Below are 23103 nucleotides of genomic sequence, written 5' to 3' on the forward strand. Positions count from 1 at the left end.
CCTAAGCATGTTGAAACCTGATTTTCTTACTGTTAATGTTTCTTTAAATACTAGTGATGTCTTCTGAAGCTAAGAGACTACAGTACTTACTGCTAGAAGAGTCTAACTTCTTCTTAAACTTTGGAGGGACTCCCAAGTGGTGGAACCACCCAGGCTTGGGCCCTGTGGTTGAGGATTTGAGAGGTGTATTTGCCAGTAATCTGAATAAGGCCAAATTCATCCGTCTCTCCAAGATGCATTCACCAACCAAAACCCCTCACGGTACAACCCAAATACCAGTAACGATTGCCGCACACCGAGCATGAAGTGATAAGCAAGCCTCGCGTGACGCTGGACCTTTTGGCGCTCATTTGGCGGAAGGCAGGCCGACATTAGCACATCACCAACCAACTTCTGAAGCCCCCGAAAATATATCTTAATAATAATAATAATAATAAATAAATAAAATCCCATAATGACAGTTTTGAAAGTTGATGTTTATTGGACTCAACGGAATACTCCAGTCACAGTAATAATGCATAATATCATTCTGCCTCGCGCCTCTATCGCTGGTTTTAGCCGTGGAGTTTCTGACATCATTTAGCCACACATACGGAGGACATCATGACTAAGAGTTCTGTGCCATTTCAAAGGGAGCAACCAAAAAAATTAAAAGAAAAAAACAAAACAGTATTCTCCCTTACAATTAGCTCTGGCTTTTCATTCTTGGGACAGTCAGCTGTCACATGTTCTCACTGGTCATAATATACCATACAAGCCACTTTAGACCCTTTCCCACCAGTTTGTTGCCTAGCTGAGCCGACCAAAGTCCTGCTGGGCTGTATACACCAATGCAGCCAGTGTTCAGTCCTTAACAGAATCGTCCGGAGGGGTTTGAGAGGAAAGGTTCCACTTGTAGAGAAAGTCACAGTCAGAACTGTTTGTGGTGGTGGATGAATGGGAACCGGACACTGTGCTCAGGTGATGTCGGGCTAAAATATCCTTAAAAAAAAATGTAATTAATGGTGGAGAAGCACATGCAGGAGGTTGGTTCCCTGGTGGTTTTGGACAGTACATTAAAAAAGGCCTATATATTTGTTTTGTAGACAGTGTGACCCCAGCTTCCCATCATCACCATCACAGTACAGAAATCTGAGTGGGTTTGTCTCTCTAACATGAACCGTTTCACACCCAAGGACTCGATGGTTTACTTCTCAATGTTTTATTTGAGCAGAAATCTGGAAAACAATGCTGCCACAGCCCACATTCTCATTGCACCCACAAAGATGATCCCCCACTAAGAAACCCTCTGGGCCGAGTTTGAGCTCACCGCTCAGTACGCTGGTCTAACAGCACTGGCTTCCAGCAGGTCAGTGTAACGTTGGCATCAGAAACTCCGTGACCCGACACACAAGCCCTGCACATGGAGCCCAACTGCAGCTTTGGCCGGCCTCACTCTCTTCTTATAATACACCACTGTGTGTAAGCAACTCCCCACCAATCTGCACTACCGAACACTCAGGTCAACCCATTGTACTGTTCTGCTGAATCGGCCGATCTTCGCCCTCTGCCCCTTCAACCTGCACCCGTTTATGGCGTTCTCCCTCACTGAGTAAAACGGCGGGCATCGAAAGCCTTGCGTTCCTCTTGTCTGATTGCAGTCGTGTTTTTTTTTTGTTTTTTTTTTTGGGGGGGGGGGGGTCAATGTTATAATATTCATATCCTATCCTTGATATTATTGTCACATCGACGCACAATATTTGTTTCTTAAGGCATCAGCACAGACAAAGCTATGCAATAAAATAACAAACCCGTAGAAAAAAGGAAAAACCAAACAAACAAAAAAAATGTACTATGTACATCAAGTCTGATCAAGTGCTACTCCACTAGTGGTCCACAGGGCAAGGTAGGGGAGGGGGTAATAGGTATAGGTGTGTGAGTGTGTTTGGGTTTGTGTATAAATGCATGTGTGTATGAGTGTGGGTGCGTCAGGCTCTCTCGCCACTCTCTGTCTCCCGGCTGAAGTGGTAGCGCACTGGGGGGCCGGGCAGATCCTCGTCCCCGTCGGCTTCCGGGGCAAAAGACACGGTGAGGTCAACGTACTTCCTGTCTGCCGAGGGCTTGATCAGCTTCTGCATGCTAGAGAAAGAGAGAGAGAGAGATAGACTCAATGAAAAAGTTCATTTCAAAGCTTAATAGCTGTGGAAAAGGCTCTTTGTCACCCCCTACAGGAACTGTGTGTGAGCTACACATGAGGGAGATGCTCCTCCCTCTTGATACAGCATGGCTAGGTGCGACTCACCAGCTCCCCCTAGGAGTGATGTGGGGAGAAAGCACCATCAACCCACTGTAAATTGTGCTCTCTCTGACTCCGGCTGCTGATGGCAAGCAGCATGATCCGGGATTCAAACCAGCGACCCCCAAATCATAGTGGCAGCACCTCGGACCACTCGGTGCCCCGCATTCTTAGCTGAGGGTTGACCCTAAACGGTGACCATTCAGTGCTGAATGCAGTCGCATGTTTAAACGCAGTGATAGCTTACGTCAGTTTGAGTCTCTTGCTGTGTCCGGGCATGACAGGAACGTAGAGCATCTTCACTCCATGAACAACCATCGTGGGTTCAATCCCATACTTTTCCTGACGACAAGACATATGAATGTTAACAAATCACCAAGGCAACGATCTACTGCTAATGGCACGGTAGCGATGCTGAGAGAGGCTGGCACAGTAGCGCTGTTAACGCCACGGCAGTGATTGTAGTGCAACTAGTGCCGTAGTAGTCTGTCGTGGCTTACCCTGACAGCATTCATGAAGTCAGACAGAGTGAAGTCCTCATGGCCAACGATTGTCCAGCGATCCCAGATGGAGAAGGAGAGGTCATCTCTGAGAAAGAGAGAGAGGAAGAGTCGGACATGTGTGTTCTAGACACCCAATGACCTTAAAATGTGTGTTGTGGCTGCAGTATATAGACAATATACTATCATAAGGCAACTGCAGTATATACCATAAGTCATAGAGTATCAGGTGCACGTGCACCTGCGCATATTTTTGCTACCTGATCTGAGTCCTCTTGACCTGTGCAGTCTCTGTTAGGACCACCACAGGAATGGCCAGGTTGAAGAAGCAGTTTTTAAATGACTCGAAGCCAAATCCTGCAGCAACCTTGATCAACTCCAGCGCCACCTGCGTTCATTCCAACAGAAATAGGTCAACAGCTTGTTTATAAACACTGAAGCTCTTACTAAAGCCTGAGTAGACTGATAAATCACTGTGCTAATCAGTTATTGATCTCAGCGTTACTGAGCTCTACTAAAGCCTGAGTAGACTGATACATCACTGTGCTGATCAGTTATTGATCTCAGCGTTACGGAGCTCTACTAAAGCCTGAGTAGACTGATAAATCACTGTGCTGATCAGTTATTTATTCCAATGTTACTGAGCTCTACTAAAGCCTGAGTAGACTGATAAATCACTGCGCTGATCAGTTATTTATCTCAGTGTTACTGAGCTCTACTAAAGCCTGAGTAGACTGATAAATCACTGTGCTGATCAGTTATTTATCTCAGTGTTACTGAGCTCTACTAAAGTCTGAGTAGACTGATAAATCACTGTGCTGATCAGTTATTAATCTCAGTGTTACTGAACTCTACTAAAGCTTGAGTAGACTGATAAATCACTGTGCTGATCAGTTATTAATCTTAGTGTTACTGAACTCTACTAAAGTCTGAGTAGACTGATACATCACTGTGCTGATCAGTTATTGATCTCAGCGTTACGGAGCTCTACTAAAGCCTGAGTAGACTGATAAATCACTGTGCTGATCAGTTATTTATCTCAGTGTTACTGAGCTCTACTAAAGTCTGAGTAGACTGATAAATCACTGTGCTGATCAGTTATTTATCTCAGTGTTACTGAGCTCTACTAAAGTCTGAGTAGACTGATAAATCACTGTGCTGATCAGTTATTTATTCCAATGTTACTGAGCTCTACTAAAGCCTGAGTAGACTGATAAATCACTGTGCTGATCAGTTATTTATCTCAGTGTTACTGAGCTCTACTAAAGCCTGAGTAGACTGATAAATCACTGTGCTGATCAGTTATTTATCTCAGTGTTACTGAGCTCTACTAAAGTCTGAGTAGACTGATAAATCACTGTGCTGATCAGTTATTTATCTCAGTGTTACTGAACTCTACTAAAGCCTGAGTAGACTGATAAATCACTGTGCTGATCAGTTATTTATCTCAGCGTTACTGAACTCTACTAAAGCCTGAGTAGACTGATAAATCACTGTGCTGATCAGTTATTTATCTCAGTGTTCCTGAGCTCTACTAAAGCCTGAGTAGACTGATAAATTACTGTGCTGATCAGGTATTTATCTCAGTGTTACCGCGCTCTACTAAAGCCTGAGTAGACTGATAAATCACTGTGCTGATCAGTCTTATTCATATGTACAGTACAAATGCAGTGCATTACAGGACGCAAGGTAGAATCTGTATTTGCAGTCCAACTTTTTACACAAATTCTCACCAGGCCAGCAACAGCAGCAGTTGCCGTAGCAATGGCAGGGATGATTTTTCCTGCGATGCGTTTGGTCTGGAGGCGGTCAGCGGCCTCGATGGAGTACATCCTTGCCCGCAGCCCGGATGCCGACTCTACAAAGTCCATGTGGCCGTTGGAGTCGTCATCCTTTTCAAAGATCAGCGGTGTCATGCGCAAGCTCTCTGCAGAGATTAGAGGCAACGTGTTTGATGAAAACCGAACACTGCATTCCCTTAGTAGAACTGTATCCAACCTTGGGACCAGGATCACTTGCTATTAAGCACCTGTGAGGTCTCGACTGTACCAGCAAATTCTTCAAGAGAACATCAGGTTATCTGTCAGCGACTCTAAGCAAATCAGCCAATGTAACATTTTGGAATGGACAAGTCTAAGCTCAGACCTTGCAAAAATGGCAAAAAATGTTGTGCCATTGGCCAAATACTTGCTGTACCATATGAGCGTGTGTGTCTGTACCTGGTCTGATGAAACCAGAGCTGATGGCCTCCTCTAGTTGTGATATGGCTTCTCTCTCCTCCTCACTGCTGACAGTCAGCTTCATCTGATCAGGCTTCTTCGCGGTCTCATCTGTCTCAATACGCTAAACACACGCACACACCACCACAATTACAGGCGTTTTAACAACTCAAGAATCAATCAAAATTAAATGCAAATAGCATTAACTAAAAGGTACCAAAAGCTATTTCAAGGCCTAATGGCACCCTTGTAGAGAGGTAGACTCATGAAATGATGTGAAGCATGGGCTACCTTCTCTGCTGGTTTGTATTCTGGGACATCCACCACCGCTAAAATGCTGGATACAGCCTCGTGAGAGAGACACTATTGTTGGAACAAACACAAACACTTAATCAAAGAACACAGCAAACAAAGGCATTCAAAGAATTTGAGAAAAATAGCAAGACAGTATTTCAGCGGTACCTTTTCTGAATATGGCACGTTGTAAATTCCTGCGAACAGTCGAGCTGTGCTGACCACGAAACCAAAGTGCCTAAAAAAGAAAGAACAAATCGTACAAACTTATCTAAATAAATAAATTATGAACCTTGCTGTGAACATCTGGAGACAGATAACTCGACCGGAAATGACTATAAATAGATCATTAGTGATTAGAATTAGTGGACACTGCTGTTATCTGCATGTTCGGTCATTAAAACAGAACAGAGCTTTATTTGAACTGTTAAGTATGGTAACGTTACCAGTTAGCCGCTAATACAAAAGCTAAAATTGGTTCCAACTCAATTACATTCAGAATACCTTTATTAATTAATCTGCTTATTCGTTTCTTAGGATGTGCTGGTAATGAAGACATTCTGGACTGATTGATTTAGTAACGCTTTCTTTAAAATGAACATTTTAATAGCTTACAACCCAGTCTGACCTCCCTGACCATTCATCTCCCAGCTCCTTTACAACACTGTGCATGTATGTGTGTGTGTGTGTGTGTGTGTGTGTGTGTGTGTGTGTGTGTGTGTGTGTGTGTGGTGGTACACTCTGTGAAGTGATGTCTGTTGGGAATCTGCTAGGATTTCGTTCAGAACTTGAGCATCATCGTTGAAGTGCTTTCACTCACAGTGGGTCCTTGACATCAAATTCTACAGGAGACGGGGGACGTTTGGGAGACTGCCAGAAGAGACCTGGGGGGGGAAAAAAGAGGGGGGGGGGTGTTGATAGATTTTAGATAATATTATATATATTTATATCTACTACACATCGATACAAAAAACGTGTGTGTGTGTGTGTGTGTGTGTGTGTGTGTGTGTGTGTGTGTGTGGGAGAGAGACTTACTGCCGTCTTTTAGTCTGGTATCCAGTGGAAATGAGTGCAGTAGTTGTAGTGCCTGACAAAGCAAAGGACATTATTACGGTCACGATGCAGGAAATTCTACGTGACGTAGCAGCTTAAGCCACCATGCCTTACTGTTCTCGTGATAAATGAGGTCACTGCTACTATAGAGAACGTTGTGAGCGTTACTGATCCTGATCTAAAACAGGCCTCCACATGGTGTTCCCGTCTAAGGCCTGAAACGGCAAAGGTGCTAAAAATGAAAGACGACAGTACCTTTCTCTTGAAGTACTTGTCGAATTTGAGGCGTGCGAGGGTCAGGCAGTGCTCCCAGTGTGTGGGTCTTCGGCTCAGCAGCTTAATGACCTGAAACGCCCCCTCCATGCTCTCCCCCGCCTTCATTCTCTACACACACATACACACACACACACGCGCACAGAAAGACAGACATATTTAACTTTCGGAGAGGAACCTTCTTGAGGTTCAGTGGACATTGTGGTGCATTTCTATTGGTCTATTCATTCGCACTGGCTGCAATACAACCCCCATGCTTAACAGTTGGAGAGGCGTTCTTCTAATGAAATGCTGCTTCCTATCTTTCCTTTCAAACGTTTGATGAATTTTATGGCGAGGACGCAGGAAAGGTCTTCTTCTGATGACTCTCCCACGAAAGTCATATTGCGTGCAGGTGTTAACGATAAATTGTGCGTCATGTAAATGACACATGGGCTTATCTACAGCTTTTGGATCAGTCCAATAGTTTTTGAACAGGAAGCGGATGAAAAATGCTAGTGTGGCCAAAACTGCCCCATAGGAATGCGTTGACATGCGTCCATTAACTTTATCCAAAAATTCGGATTTCGACAGGACACGCTTTTTGAGCAGCAAACATCAAATTTGGCAAAATCATAAACCCAATTGCGTAGTTGAACCGATCCGACGTGCAGCTTTCCAAAAAAAATAAAATATATATTTTTTTCATACATTCTTTCCCCCCACAGGAATGAAAGGCGCAATGTTCGGAAAGGTCCCACTGATGAGGTCACTCTACCACAGATCCTTCTCTCCCATGCCCTCCAGGAGGAGGGCTCCTTGGAGGAGCTTATGGGCAACCGCTTCGGCAACACCACACCACAGTTTGGCCAAAAGTTTGTAGACGCAGCTCTTAGCCAGATGTATTAAAGGAGTCCTTGGGCCGACCATCTTTTGGTCTAAATATTTGGCACCCTATCGCTGCTGAGCTGCAATCACACCCGCAGCGTTTATTTATGGTCTGAGATCTTCTGCATGGTGTTCATTTTTTTTCCCCCACTCAAAAACTGCTTCATCTTATGTAAGCACACACACACACACACAGTGAGAATAAGGCGGCGGCGTGGCCAAAAAAATGCCATGCCCTGCACTGTAAAGGTGCCAGACACCTGTCTGCAGCTTCTCAGCGGAACTCGCTAACCCCTCATGAACTGTAATGAACTCGTTTGCACTTTCAGAAACCCTGAATGCACTCGCGCGCCCTCTCTGCAACCTCTCTCAGCCACCAACCCGCCCACGCTCTGATGAATCGCAGCGCACTCAAAGGACTCCGGTGACCTCCTGTGCACTCTGAGGCACTCTCTGAACTCCAGCACTCCCTTTCTGAACTCATGTGCACCTAGGACTCAGATGACAACTGCAGCACAGTTCGGACACACACACACACACACACACACAAACGCACACTCCCTTACCTGTAATACATCTTCCGCTGACAGGTGGTTCTGCCAGAACATGTTGAACATGGAGGGCTTGTGTGAAAAGGCACTTTCAAACTGAACACAAAGAGAAACAAACAAATAAATACCCTGAATTAAACCTGCCCGATCCTGCCGCCTGAAGAACCTAAAGGAAGTGATGTAAGGACTGTAGTTTTTCTGCAAAGCTGGGTTTACGTGGTGATTGGATGACCACTCAGTAGATTGCAAACTGCTCAGCAGTGTGATCCAGGGTTCATGGTTTTGCATGTATGGTTGTAAAACTACAGAAATATGTTTTAATAAGGCTAATACGTGGTGGTCTTGCCCATTAACCACTTTGAATATAAGTGAGGTAGAAAGTAGAGGCTAGAAATCGGTGGTTACCCATAGCATAACAGGCAGAAATGGGGATAACACAGGATAACACTGATGAACTGACTGGCCCGGTGGGCTTTTTGTGGGGGTTTATTGATGAGGATCTTTTTGGGCACATGAATCACACTGTATCCTGAACTAAAACTGTCCAAGTATCAGCCGATACTGATCAGATACCACTGTTGAATTAATAAACCATAAACCTGACCATCTAGGAGAGACTTAAGGCATCAGGATTGATCCAATCATTACTTTACTAACTTTGTAAAACAAACTACAGCAAATGAACACAGATAGAAATGAACCCAGTTTCTGTTTATTGGTCACTAAATTGAATACATTTTTAGTTACAGGACTTTTATTCTGAAATTCGAAGTCTGTGAGACTAAAGAGGAGCGAGCAGCCCCTCCCTTCTCTGTTCTTATTATATGGGAGATGAGCTGGATTGGTAGTATTATTACTAAAGGAGTAGAACTGGACCCCAGTGGTGGAAAGACACCATATATTGTAAGAAGAGTAAACATGGACCCAGGTACTTCAAGCGGCTCCTGCGGCCGTTAACGAACTAGCTGAAGATCTGGGTGTGTTTTGAGAGACTTCAGAGAGATAAAATTGGTGAGAGCCCATATCCAGCATTTGTTAGCAATATTAGCATTAGGATGTTGGATGATCGCTACCCCACCTCATCCCAAACTTGGCTGGAGTGCCATCCATCATTCCAGAGAACACAGTTCTTCCACTGCTCCACAGCTCAATGCTGCTGGGGGGCTTTGTAATACCCCGCTAGCCCACGCCTTTAGGCATTAGGTAGCCTGGTGCCAATAGGTTCATGTTTACCTGCTCCAGAGAGTCCTATTCTATTGGCAGTTCTTCTCTACAAGGACTAGACAAGCTGTGAGTGTGTGTGCATTTGCACATCAGTGTCAGCAATGAGTGCAACTGGATGCTTCTATTAGAAGGAATGTCCAGTGTATCCGTTTGTGCTTGGATATGGAGTGTGTGTGTGTGGCTGACCTTGTCCCTGGCCCACTGTATGGTGTGCTCAATCACAGCAGGGAAAGACTTAAGAGTGCAGAAAGGAATCTCCTCCTCTGGTGGATCCCTCTGTAGCACACAACGACCAAACAGCGTTAACACACACACACACACATGCTCCCATCATTTGGCCCATACTGGCCTGTACTGAGGACTGGTTTTACTGGTATTGGTAAGCTGGTATAATTTTCCAACCATTCATTTTCCCATTAGCCAGACACTCACGTGACTGTTGTAGGACTCGGTCAGGTTTGGCACGATGATCTCCGTGTGACCTTTTGTTCCCATGGTACCCGAGTCGAGCAAGGCTTTCTGATTGGACACGCTCCGACTGCAAAGCAACAAATCATCCAATCAGGGGTGACTAACAATAAACACACGGCGCCTTCAGCAGTCTTCGAGTGAATCCAGACGCCAGTCTCTTACCTGTCCACATATCGCCTGGCCTCCACGTTGTCCAGTGCGGTGACCACCAGCTTGAGGCGTGAGTAGAAGGCGTCGCTGTACGTGTCCTCTGTGGCAGGGCACACTTTGTTCAGGTGGGCGTCTATCTGCAGCTCTGGATTGATTTCTAGCGTAGCTCCGGCGGCCGTGATGCTCTTCGGCTTCTGCGCAGAAGAAGGAAGAAGCAAGAGGCGCAGAATGTCTGATCAGTGAAGACGAATTAGTTACTGCCCAGTGAAATAACCCTGGTATGGATACCATAGCAACCACCTAGCAGCCTGGCAAGTACCGCCAGGTGATATCAGGATTTTTTTTAAAAGATTCGGGTGGTTTCAGGGTATAGGTAGGTGTGTCAGTCAGTGTGTTTAGTTCATTGAATAAGGTTTACGCCACCTGTATATGACGGGGTCTGAAGAGAAACTGGCGGTTGAGGTTGGACTTCTCTATTAGATCTGGATCAGTGATGCAGATCTGTTGTGGCAGGAGCACAAACACAAATCAAACGTTACGTATACAGAGGACAGCAGTTCGATGTACTTCAACACACCACTTCCACAAAGCTGAAACCGTGGACCCTACCTCTCCTGAGCATCTGGCCAATCCCACGCCGAGCAGTGCAAAATTCTTCAGCATCTCGCAGCCAATGGCGCCGCAGCCCACCTGCGAACACAAGCATAAACATTCTAAAAAAAAAAAAAAACACAAGAAATTCACTATATGGCCAAATGTTTACGGACACTATGCGTCACGAAGATGGCCGCGCCTACTATGTGAGAGTAACCATTTTGTGAGCGTTTAGTGTAGATACCCAAGGCTTTTCTCGATACAGCGGGACCTTTAAAACACACGTAGCTGGTTCCTCAAATGGCTCTCTGCCAACATATATATATATATATAATTTACAAAATGTCTTTAGGCTTTTAGTGTTTTTAACCATTTATACATCAGGTGCATTTAAGATAGGCTTTAATACAGTTTACCCTTAAATACAGTCTAACACAACTAAAGGATCTGACTTCTGCACTACTTTGAGTCATTCTGTTAGAAAAAAAAGTTCACATTTAAGTTAACTATAACTGAACTCATTGAGAATATTCTTTAAAAATGTGCTAGTTTAAAAAAACTACTTTTTACTGAATTTCTTTTGATTTTGGACTGTAAAATTAGCTCTAGTGTTCCTCTGGGAAGTGGCTTGACTTTTACATTGTTAAATGTAAAAGTCCAGGCTTTTTTCTGTCCTGGCACCAAAGTGGTGGAACGAGCTGCCCCTGGATGTCCGAACGGCCGAGTCGCTCGCTGTCTTCAAACGCAGACTGAAGACCCACCTCTTCAGAGAGTACTTGGACGAATAGTTCTATGGTCGCCTTATTGTCTTGTGTTTAGTAATGTCTAAGCTTGGAGGTATCTTTTGTATTTTTAGTCTATTCTAACTAGCTAAGGCTTTTCTTGGGTAAATAGCAAAGCACTTTGTAAGTCGCTCTGGATAAGAGCGTCTGCTAAATGCCGTAAATGTAAATGTAAATGTTGCACCTTATTTCTTTTACTTGAATTATTTCATCTCTTGTGGTGGAGATGTAATGCTTGACTGTATTTTCATTCCTAACACTTACAATACAGTAATCTAAAATGAGCTGTTAGATTAATGGACTAATATGGAAAAAAGAATCATTAGATTAATCGTTTAGGTGCAGCTCTAATGGACACCACTTCTAATTGCACCCATTGCTGACACCGGCGTGCAAATGCGCGCTCACACAGCTTGTCCGCGGATAGACCACTGAACTCATTGACATGTTCCTAAAACAGCAGTTTGAGACACCTTTTGCTTCGCGGTGCGGTTCATGATCATGCAGGACGTAGCTGTAAGATGCTCCACTGCACTGCACCACTGACACAAGGCAGGCTGGGTCCATGGGTTCATGCTGTTGGCAACAAATTCCCACTACTGCCCCTGCAGTCTCAGCTTTCTGTTCTAGGCTGACAGGAGTGGAACCCATCTGACATTGTCATAGCCCATCCACCTGAAGACCTGAGCTTGACCTCTCATCAACAAGGCGTTTTCCTGCTGCAGAACTGCGTTTACCGTTTTTTTTTTTACTCTAGAGACTCTGCTGCAGCGCGATTGGCCGATTAGATAGCTTAGTGAATGAGTACGGTGCAAAGGTCTTAATACAGTAGAATGGAACAGAGCAGAGTTGGAGGTCTATAGCGATCAGAGTGTTCCCTGGAGAAGACTGAAGAGATTTGCGATGACCACAGTGGTCACTCACCATGAAAACCTGAAGCTTATGAAGCTCCGAACACAACGTCTCGCCGATACACGCCCGTAAAGCGTCGTAGCGATCTCCCCTGTGCGTACAATTACAAACAAACAAGAGTGGTTCAGAGAAGACTTGCTGGCTTCACATTAGCATTGCTAGCGCTGGGGAGAGCTTAATTGGAAGTACCATATTTGGAGAAAAAAGGGAACAGATATGTAACATATAAAACTATACACCTGTAATCCTGCACCGTCCCTAGAACTGCCACTTACCTTGGTGCAAACTCTTCAATAGGAAGAGACTGGAGCGGCTGAACCACCTCTAATGCGTCCAGATAAAACTACACACACACACCAAATGGCATTTCAGTGACATAAATAAAAAAAAAAAAAAAAAAAAAAAAAAATATATATATATATATATATATATATATATATATATATATATATATATATATATATATATACACACACACACATATGTTTACATTAATAATAATAATAATATTAATGATGTCTAATTCTAGCTTACCCACTGTTGAAGTGGTGTGAATTTTCCAGTGAGGGCCTTCAGCACTTCTTGACTGGCCACGCCCCCCACTGCCGCTGCCAAAGGCGAGAGACAGCCTCTCGCACAGCGCGATACACATCGTACCAGCGAAGGGTTCACACACACCTGACCAGATGCACACAAGCACACAAACAGCCAAGACGTGCGTTTATAATCACAGAATCAGCAAAACAGTTAAAGCAATAGTTCACAAAAAAGAAAAGATATTAAAGGAACAGTTCATAAAATAAATAAATAAATAAATGAAATAAAATATAAAAATTACACAAATATCATTTCCCACTGATCCCAGTTTCAGTCAATCAGCCAAGACATGCAAGACAAGACAAGACTACTGCTTTAAATCCTGGGTCATGCTGCTTGCCATCATCAGCCGGAGTCGGAGAGAGCACAACCGGCTTCGCTCCCTCACTCCTACTGTGATGTTGGTCAGCAGAGGTGTCTGTTAGCTGTTGTGTGGGAGCTGGCTGCTAAGTGCTGCGTTAGGGGCGGATTGAAAAGTCCTAGTTTTTTTGGGGGGCAAGTTCACATGAACAGGGATTGGGTAATTGGCCAAACTGGGTACAAATAAAATAAATAAATAAATAAATAAATAAAGCAATATCTAGAACCTGAGGTTATAGTCACTCATAGTGTGATGTTGGTGTCTAGACAGGTGTTTAGACAGGTGTCTAAATGTCTGACATGATGCATTCGGACACTGAGAAACAGTCGCTAATGACCTCATCAGAGTTAAAACCTGACTCACCTTGTTTTTCAGCGTTTCATTGACCTCCTCGGCGAGCTTCAGCAACAGCTCAGAATCCTGCAAGCAGCTACAGACAGCAGCGGGACTCATCAGTGAGGCTCATCAGTGAGGCTCAGAATGCAACAGAGATGAGCGATGAGAGGAAAGTGAATCCTTACCCTGTGTTGGGGAGCCTGTTGTGCTGTTCCTGAAAGATATCCAGAGCGAGCATAGTCACGTGGATCTGCAGCGGAGCCTGATGGGAAACGGAGTCTTATTATTGAGCTACGGAGAGGACGCTTAACTCTACTATTAACACCTAAGCATCAATTCCTGCGGCGGTAGTGTTTTTTTTTTTTCATAGATCGTGCAGCCCTAGTAGGTCTAAGCTCACCTCGGGTTTGCTGAAGTCAGGAATAAGAAGCTGAGGATCATGTAACTGCTGCTCCATCGTCTCCTACAAGAACACACAAATGCACACATGCTACATTGTAGTGCACAACTGCACACAAATGAATAGATAAACAGTTTTTGCTAAATACTTAAAAAATAGGAAATCATGCTACAATATGATGTAATGAAACGCGCTGTATTTGTACTAGCGGCCTCAGACTACCGGACATCACACTGCAAATGATGCTATAATTGCTAATAATAACCGTAAATACTGACATTACTAATAAACTAACGATACACGTCCACTGCACACGAACTCGTCTCCATTCATTTTTAATGGGCAGTAGCCAATAAAGGCACGAGGGGTCGTGGGATCAGTCGGTGAGGGGTCGGTGGCGCGAACATGACCTGCGGCTGACCAATCAGGCAAAAGCAACACCCAGCAGGGGTACGTTTCCAGTGCATGTAGAAGCCCGGCAGCTGCCCCAAACTCACTACCTCCCCCGGTGCACGGGGTAGCTCATTCAGAGGGTTTCGTCTCCAGATTTATAGTCGAATATAGTTTTATATAAAACAGCTCATCTGAGCAGGAACGCGTGCCATTGGATGGTGTTGTAAGCAAATGGAAATATAAGCAAGAAATATTTATATTACTGCCAGACTTCAAAGGAATATTTCACTTTTTTCACCTTTTAAGAACCAGGTTTGTGAGAGTGGTCTACTTGAGAAGATAATTATTCTTATTTTTTTTAATTAATCATTAAATTATTACATTAAATGAATTAATTAAATGTATTAAATGAAAGTAGATGAACTACTGGTGTCCTGGAGTCCTGGTGAGGCGCCGTGTGCAGTGGACACGTACCGTAATCTGTAATCTGTGTGGGTATAAAAGTCATTCACATGACTAAGATATCATAAGCGCCACAGTAGTGTTGCTAATGTATGGTAATAGTGGAGTAAAACAATAAGTCGGTATTACGCCTGTAGGCCTGTAGAGCTTATAGATCGCTGAATGTTATTGGGTCTAATCCCGGAGAACGTGTGGAGAGGTGAAGAAGGCTCATGTTTACGCACAAAGCTGTAGGTTTTAGGGGTCTTGACCATGCGGAAGATTCCACCATGGAGATACGGCTGAAAGGATGAGGTATCACCTATTGCAAAGCTGTAGGGAGAGATAACTGCACACACACGCGCGCACACACACACATATACACAAAGCGTGCATTAGAAGAAGATACAGTGTACATTTTCTCCTCAGTGACAGACAGTGGGTGAAGACTAGTACAGGTCTCCTCTGACAACTGCCGCTGATGCAGCATCGCTAGATATCCAGGATGCTCTAAGGAAAGCGGGGCTCCCCAGCTTCGCTACAACAGCCAACAGACGTCTGTGCTGACCAACCGCACACTAGTAGTGATGTGGGAAGGAAGAGCCATCAGTCCACCCCTGAGAGAGGTTGGCAGAGGTTGGTTAAGGTACCTTTTGTGGTACAGATTGAGCCGTAAAGCAGTCCATCCATCAAGTTCAGTCAGGGCCTTTAGAAATGAGGAGCTAGCCACTGGTTGAAATATGAACGGGAGCTCTCGTAACTCGTAGCTCTCACAAATATCAGCAGCATTTCTCAGCCAATCGGACTGTGAGGCGCGTGGGTGCGTGTGTACCTGTAACATGCCTAGAGGTGCCATTAAGCTCAGTCATGCCGTTGATTTCCCTAAAACACACGCTCTGCCCCGTCTGCAGGCCGTGTGTGCGGCTGTCCATGCAGGTCACTATTCCAGGGCTGTCCTATATTTGACAAAAACACACACAAAAAAAACAACATTAATCAATGATGACAACAATATCAAATGTTTTAACTGGCCCATTTATTAATAACGAGGGAAAAGAAATAAAGGGGAGCTTGTAGAGAAAACTGGAAGATGACAAGATGACAGTGGGAATCTGACAGAGACAACATTGCCCCCCGGTGGTCAAGCACCACTAGTGCAGCTCTGAACGAAGCACAATGCACTTCTAAATGAAGCCTGACATGATTCAGTTTAGTGATTCATATGAAGCCTTGTGTAGACATTTGATTCTTTTGGATGTATGGATTGATTAGACTGATTAGATAAACTAGAGGTTGGGAAATACATGCTGACTCAGAGGGTCTGAGACTTTTGCACAGTATTAGCAGGTTAAGGGGAGAGGTGGAGGAGGTTTGTGTGTAGTACCTGAGTGATGCTCTGAATGAAAAGCTCTTTAGACTCCTCCCCCGTCGGGTCCGACACCTCAAAGTTCTCGCCGAAGTCGCAGAACACCCGCGAGCAGATCCCCAACACATCGCAGCCAATGAACTGCGGGAAAACATGACGACATCCCATTCGAATGAACTTTGAGAGACACCAGCTTACAAGAATAATAAATGAGGTGCATATTTTAGCCAGATTTCTTAATAAAAATATCAGATTTGTCCAATTAAGTGATTTTAATAATAATTATTTTATACAGTACCCTGATCGGGGGCTGCTGAGAGTGGCAGAATTGATTGATACGCTTCTGCAAGTTCAGCCGCGTCTCCGTCAGCACGACACACTGTGGACAGAACACACACAGACCATAATATGCTGTAGCTCAGTGGATCTTATGGATCAATAAAGAACCACATGTTGTGGAAGTTTGAAGAACCTTTAAGCAGGTAAAGATCTGAGTGATTGGAGGATCGCTGGTTCGAATACCGGGTCATGCTGCTTGCCATCAGCAGCCGGAGTCCGAGAGAGCACAACTGGCCCGGCTCTGAGCGTGTCTCCACGCTGTGTTGTGTCTGTGTTTCTAATAAAATGGCCAGTGTAGCTACAAGCCAGGTAGTAGTTAATTCTGGTAACTCAAGGTGTGTGGGTGTGGATGTCAGCGTGTGGTATGAACTTATACCTGATAGTTAAGCAGGAAGCTGAGGTCAGTGCTGTCATCGAGGGCAACGCTTGAGACGCTGACCTGAACATAGGGGTTCAATTCAGCCACCCGAGAGTGGACAGCCTCCACCCTGAGAGAGAGGGACATAGGCATAACCATGAATACATAAAGTGTGCTGTCAGTTACATAGTTACTACATAACAGGGTTGTAACGATAACGGTAACGATAATCTATAGCCCAACAGAAGATGCCTGGCATTGGGCATGATGACTTTAGGCTTAGTGGCGCAACTGTCTAAGTGCAGGTTTCATCCCTGGTGAGTCATCCGCGATTGGGAGTGCCAGGAAGCAAGCCAGAATAAACCCTCTCAAAACATCACAAGCTCTATGGGGGGAGGGGTGGTGAATACATAAGCCCCTCCCCCTTTCTCTTCGCTCAATTTACTTCAATAGGATGCAGCTACATTAAATTCATTGAAATTCACTAAATGGGAGCCCCCTACCTTTTCTTCTGGCTCTGAACGTCCTCCTCTCGTATAAAGAAGTTGGTACCCAGATCCCAGACGTCACACTGTCTGCTGTCGTGCAAAGTGACCGTCTGCACAGACAAAACACACAGCTTTCAGAAACGGGGGGTAACCCTCTGGAGTTAAACTGTGACCAACAGACACTCGGAAACCCGTCTTCTGGCATTTACATACTACTGTATTCATAAACTCCACTGCTCCACTTAGCTCTGCACGCGGTGCTCTAGGCCACAGGGGGTCTCATTATAGCAAGAGCTGAGACTTTTCTGGACAGTTCGATATAAAGCATGTGGGCATTCTCTTACAGACAAGTGCCCTTAGGGGCGAATGGAAGAAGATATGCAAAGATGGAGAAAATGCCCCTATAGACACGGACAGCTCCAAAAAGAACGTCCATCTTTGGACGTTCCTAACATTTTGCACATGACAGGACCAGCAGCGACAACAAATTTGATGAGTAATGGAGAAGACCACAGAAGACACCTTCCTACCTTCACTCCAGCCAGGACGATGTTCTTAGCTGTATAAAGACAAATATTTTATACAGTCAAATTCAGTCTTAGCAGACTAACACAGAAACACACTTCACAGTGCTGGAGGATGGGCTCTTAGAAACACAGTGACTCCAGTGACTCGGGTAACGGCCGTTCCAGGCATATATATAAAGAGAGAGAGAGAGAGAGAGAGAGAGAGGACGCCAGATGGCACTCTGCTGCAGCAGACTTTCAAAGCCGAAACCCAATCCATTAAAAAATTAAATTAAATTAAATAAATAATTAATTTAATATATTAAATTATATATTAATTAATATATTAAATATATATATTTATATATATATATATATATATATATATATATATATATATATATATATATTGTTTTTTTGTTTTTTTTTATGGATTGGGTATGCGTCCTCTAGGTGCCAGTAATAGACGTGACCCTCAGCTGCTGCAGACGGACCTCTCATTATTTCGGAAAACTACCCCAGATGGGAGTTGATCTGTGAGCTCATTTCGGTGAGTAAAACTAAACAGAGCTTCATTTAATTTGATTAATTTGACTTAATTTGATTTCTTTTAGCAGAACCAAACCGAAGGCTAAAGTTAGCTCCAATGCCAACTCTCCGTTCCACCTTAAACAGTGCCGGAGTTAAGCGTGTGAACAGATCAACAGCAGAGCGTAAAATGCTGCGTTGTTTATTTAAGGTGGAAGGGACAGTTTGGGGAAGTGGAAAGCGTTAGCTCAGAGCCTCGCTGTAAGCCGATTGGTCAGGTAGGTCAGTCAGACTGGACTGTGAGATATTAAACACTGTAGATTTTCAAAACCACCACTCACCAATTTCCACTCCCACTGCCCCCAGTCCACTCAGAAACACAGAGGACTGGGCCATCTGATGCATGGCACTGTCTCCCAGGACGTACCGCTGCCGACTACACACACACACACACACACACACACACACACACACACAGAAAGAATTTAGTCAGCAGTTATCACTGATGTGCATAAGCATTCCTGACTGCTCTATTATGGTAATAGTGACAAACTGCAGTACACTACAGGAAGCGTAGGGGGCAGTATAGTATTTGGCTGCATCCTGCAAAGCAGTTTGACCCAGATTTGAAAGATTACCTGTACAGTGAATCGTCTATCTCCATGGAGTCGGCCATGTCGGGTGGGGGAGAGGGGGCGTCTTGCTGTTCCTCCTGCGGACTCTGCAGAAACAGGCAGTGCTCGATGGTGATTTACTGGGTAATGATGGGTTGGTCAATTTTTCTCCTTCACCAATCAGCCAGAACATTAAAACCACTTGTCTAACGCTGTGTGAGAACCCCCTCAAGCCTCCAAACCAGCTGTGACCCGCCGAGACTCGGACCTCACAAGACTCCAGACTCGAAAAGACACATCCACTCAACCGCTACATCACAAAACAGAGCACGTCAAAGTAAAAGTCTCTAATACAAACCAAAAACAGAGCGTGTCAAAGTAAAAGTCTCTAATACAAACCAAAAACAGAGCGTGTCAAAGTAAAAGTCTCTAATACAAACCAAAACATAGCGTGTCAAAGTAAAAGTCTCTAATACAAACCAAAAACAGAGCGTGTCAAAGTAAAAGTCTCTAATACAAACCAAAAACAGAGCGTGTCAAAGTAAAAGTCTCTAATACAAAGGATGCAGTAACAGAAAATACTTTTAACCTGAAAGCTTAACCGACTGCTTCATATGTGCCTGTTTTATTTCGCTGATTCAAAAAATGTTTTAAACTTTTGTTATTTTATTGTTGCTATTTTGCATATTCTTGTTTTAAATTAAGGTTTATTTATTAATACATGTATTTATTAATTTATTATTTAAATTTAAAAGCTGAAAGTTATATAAGAGTTATTATTTTTCAATAATAATTCAATAAGTTTCAATAATCAATCGACTTATTCACTGTCAAAATATCCCTACTGTGCTGTCCTGCAGCATTAGTATTCTCCCACACAGTGAATTACAGTGGCGGGGGCAGAAGCAGCAGAAACCGGACAAAGGCTTTCTCAAACTCTGTGAAATCACTACAGACTTACAGATATTAGATGAAGTTTCCATGTTTCACTGCAAACCAGTTCTTTTTGGCTGATGGCAGTCAAAAGGACATTAGAGGGCAGTCTGCTAGAACCCAGTAGTAAGAACAGTGGAGGACAGACACTGGATTGGGCTTAAAATTAAGGATGCACGGATCCATCGTTTTCTGTTCCGATACAGATACCGATACATGAAATCTGGCCGATACCCATCACTGAATCAATACCACCATTGAGAATTAATAAACCATATACCTGCCCATCTGGGAGAGACTTAAGGCATCAGGACTGACGTAATTATTTCTTTACTAACTTTATAAAACAAACGATAACAAACGAACACAGATAGAAAAGAACCCAGTTTCTGTTTATTGGTCACTAAAATGAATAACTGTGCGGTACGTTGGCACCGTGTTGTCTGGGCTCAGGACTTTTATTCTGAAATTCCAAGTCTGTGAGACTAAAGAAGAGCTAGCAGCCCCTCCCTTCTCTGATCTTATTATATGGAAGAGGAGCTGGATTACTCGCTGATGGTTGATGACAGGTCAAGGTCTTGCCGTTTGTTATTATGCGTGTATGATGTCTGTAGGTTACTCTGATCCTGGCTTATGAAGCCTAGAATACCGGCGGTGCGAGAATCGGGTTCGATAAAGGGATCAGCCGAAGATCAGCCGAAGATCAGCCGAAGTCGATGCATAATCCTAATAATAGATTAGGATAGTGGTTATATATATATATATATATATATATATTCCTATAGAATAGAATTCCTATAGAATAACTGGGCTCATGTTGTTGGTGTTTATTATGAGGAATTAAAAAGCACCAAAATATTAGAAATTACAGACACATGACACAGCAGTACAGACATCTGGTATTATGGGAGATTTCCCTAGCCACAACACTGGCAGCTCTCTGAGGGACCATGACTAAGGGAATAGGTGGTCCACCATACAAGATCTGCCCTGACAAGAGCACGAACTATTCAATACACCCGTGAAACCCTCATAAACACCCTAACCTCACAGACACGCTGATGAGCCGGGGCAGGGGCAGGGGCAGGGGACAGGGGCAGATCTCAGATCTGTTAACGGGCGGCTGGATCTCCTGTTATTCAGCGTCTTCCTCAACATTCAGATAGTTAAGCCTTCATATCATTTAAACACAACTCCACTAAACCAAGGGAAATAAACGCCTCGTTTAACATTTAACAAATAACCAACTCCTGTGAACTAAACTAGCTAGCTATATTTTTATTGCGGTCGTTTGAATCAGTAAGCGCTCACTAGCTTAGCAGCTAATCACTCCGACTCCCAGGCCGCATCTCAATTGGCCCCTACCTCCCTACGCAGTGCACTACACGGGTCGTGCCGGTAAACCAGCGCCGACTACACCCAAGTAGTGCCCTACGCGTGTCTAGGGGCGTGGTTAGGGACGCAGCCCGACTCCGCTTACTCACAGCACCCGGCCTGAACTCAGAGCTCTCCGGCACTGACAGAAGGAAGGAAGGACTGGGTGGGAGTGAAGAGCCTCCCCACCCCCTCTTTCACAATAAACGGGAGCTGCGTAATGTCTGTCCCGGACTTTTGACACTAAACCCGCAGTTTCTAGAGCAGAAAGGGGAAAAAGAGCGCAGAGTTAGATACCTGTCAGTGTGCGTGAGGGGCCGAGAGCAGTAGACTTCTTCTGCGGGCTGCTGGTTCGGGCGGCTGCAGTTTCAGCGCCTCACAGCGCCGCCTACAGCAGCGGAGCTCCGCTTAGTTTAGCCTCTCAGTCATTGTTTCAGTTCATTTTAGCTTATATATTTATATTGTATTAGATGTTATTTCAGTTTAATGTAGTTCTATGTCACTTAATTTATTACTTTATATTTTTAGACAAAATTGACACGATTCCTGTTCCTTTATTAATTAAGCTCAGTCAATAAAGTTGCTTCGCCACGATGCTAGCTAGGTAGCTAACACTATACGGACAAAAGTATTGGGACACCTACTCTTTTATCGTTTTCTCTGAAATCAAAAGTATTAATGAGTTGATCCTGCTTTATTTGGACTAACTGTCTCTACAGGATTTCTCTCTGGTATTTTGAAGCATTGCTGTGAGGATTTGATTGCATTTAACAAGAGACTAGAGTGTTACAGGATGTTGGATGATCACAAACATTACTTATATACCTAAAATATAAACGAGATAAAATAAGATTAAACATTAAAAATATTAAAAAAATATAAAAACGTTTAGTAAAAGAAGTACAAAAATAAAATAAAATAAATATACATATATTATTTTACCTGCACCCCATGCACAGAGTCGCTGATCTACACTGTGTGTCCAAATGTTTGTGGACACCCCCTCTAATTAATGCTTTCAGATACTTAAACTAGCACCTCTTGCTGATACAGATTTGCAAACGCACGCACACACACACACACACACACACACACAGCTTCCAGTCTAGTCCCTGTAGAGAAGTACTGCCAATAGAATAAGACTCTCTGGATCAGATATACATGAACCTATTGGCACTGCGCCATGCTAGAGGGCTAGAGGGGTATTATTAAGCCCACCAGCATTGAGCTGTGGAGCAGTGGAAGAATTGTGGTCTCTGGAATGATGGATGGGGTAGGATGGTGATCATCCAATCTAGTAGGAAGCCTTTTTCCCTGGACGCTTGATTTTAGAAGAAACAATGAATGAATGAGCAGGTGTCCCAATACTTTAGTCCATTTAATGTAGCTCATTCACAGCACAATATGGGGAGATTTTTTTTTTTGCATTTCACTGATAGTAGAAAACAGAAAAGAGCCTGGAGGCTGTGTGTGTGTGTGTGTGTGTGTGTGTGTGTGTGTGTTCATGTTTGCCAGACCAGTCAAACATTGACCACAGTTCATCTGCAAACACAAACTGAGGGCATGATTGAGAAGATACTCTTTCATCATTTTCACTCAAACACACACACACACACACACACACACACACACACACACATACAAGCTCGTATAGCTGTCTTTGTGGGGTCTTCCCCCTTATCTAATGAATTACTGCAGCACAGTGCTGCTGTAGATACACCTAAACCAGCCTAATCTGACCTCAGCAACTGGAAGGTAAATATTTTGGCTTTTACATACACACACACACACACACACAGATTCCCCCCTCAAGGGCCAGAGAGCATTCTAAAGGTCAGGGTCCACATTGGGTCCACATTAACCAGCCTGTTCTGGTCACCCTTGGAGACAACAAGTTCTGGACA

At 43.9% G+C, this 23103-nt stretch overlaps 1 protein-coding gene across 1 annotated transcript; it reads right to left on the reverse strand.

The window, feature by feature from the left end:
• Positions 1-458: 458 nt before the first annotated feature.
• uba6 (ubiquitin like modifier activating enzyme 6) lies at positions 459-21566 on the reverse strand. Its single transcript, XM_072670308.1, has 33 exons — positions 21497-21566; positions 18917-18999; positions 18620-18714; positions 17775-17803; positions 17260-17354; positions 16775-16886; positions 16358-16438; positions 16078-16200; positions 15526-15649; positions 14939-15042; positions 13860-13922; positions 13645-13721; positions 13487-13553; positions 12700-12843; positions 12441-12508; positions 12178-12256; positions 10487-10567; positions 10301-10378; positions 9890-10071; positions 9689-9794; positions 9443-9532; positions 8048-8128; positions 6597-6725; positions 6324-6375; positions 6109-6172; positions 5457-5526; positions 5286-5357; positions 4995-5118; positions 4509-4702; positions 3036-3163; positions 2776-2863; positions 2523-2617; positions 459-2118 (listed from the first exon to the last, which is right to left on the reverse strand). The coding sequence occupies exons 2-33, from the start codon at positions 18952-18954 to the stop codon at positions 1968-1970; spliced, it is 3084 nt and encodes a 1027-aa protein (XP_072526409.1). The 5' UTR covers positions 18955-18999; positions 21497-21566; the 3' UTR covers positions 459-1967.
• Between the last annotated feature and the right edge of the window lie 1537 nt (positions 21567-23103).

This window comes from Salminus brasiliensis, chromosome 24, assembly GCF_030463535.1.
Source record: "Salminus brasiliensis chromosome 24, fSalBra1.hap2, whole genome shotgun sequence".
Taxonomy (NCBI): Eukaryota; Metazoa; Chordata; class Actinopteri; order Characiformes; family Bryconidae; genus Salminus; species Salminus brasiliensis.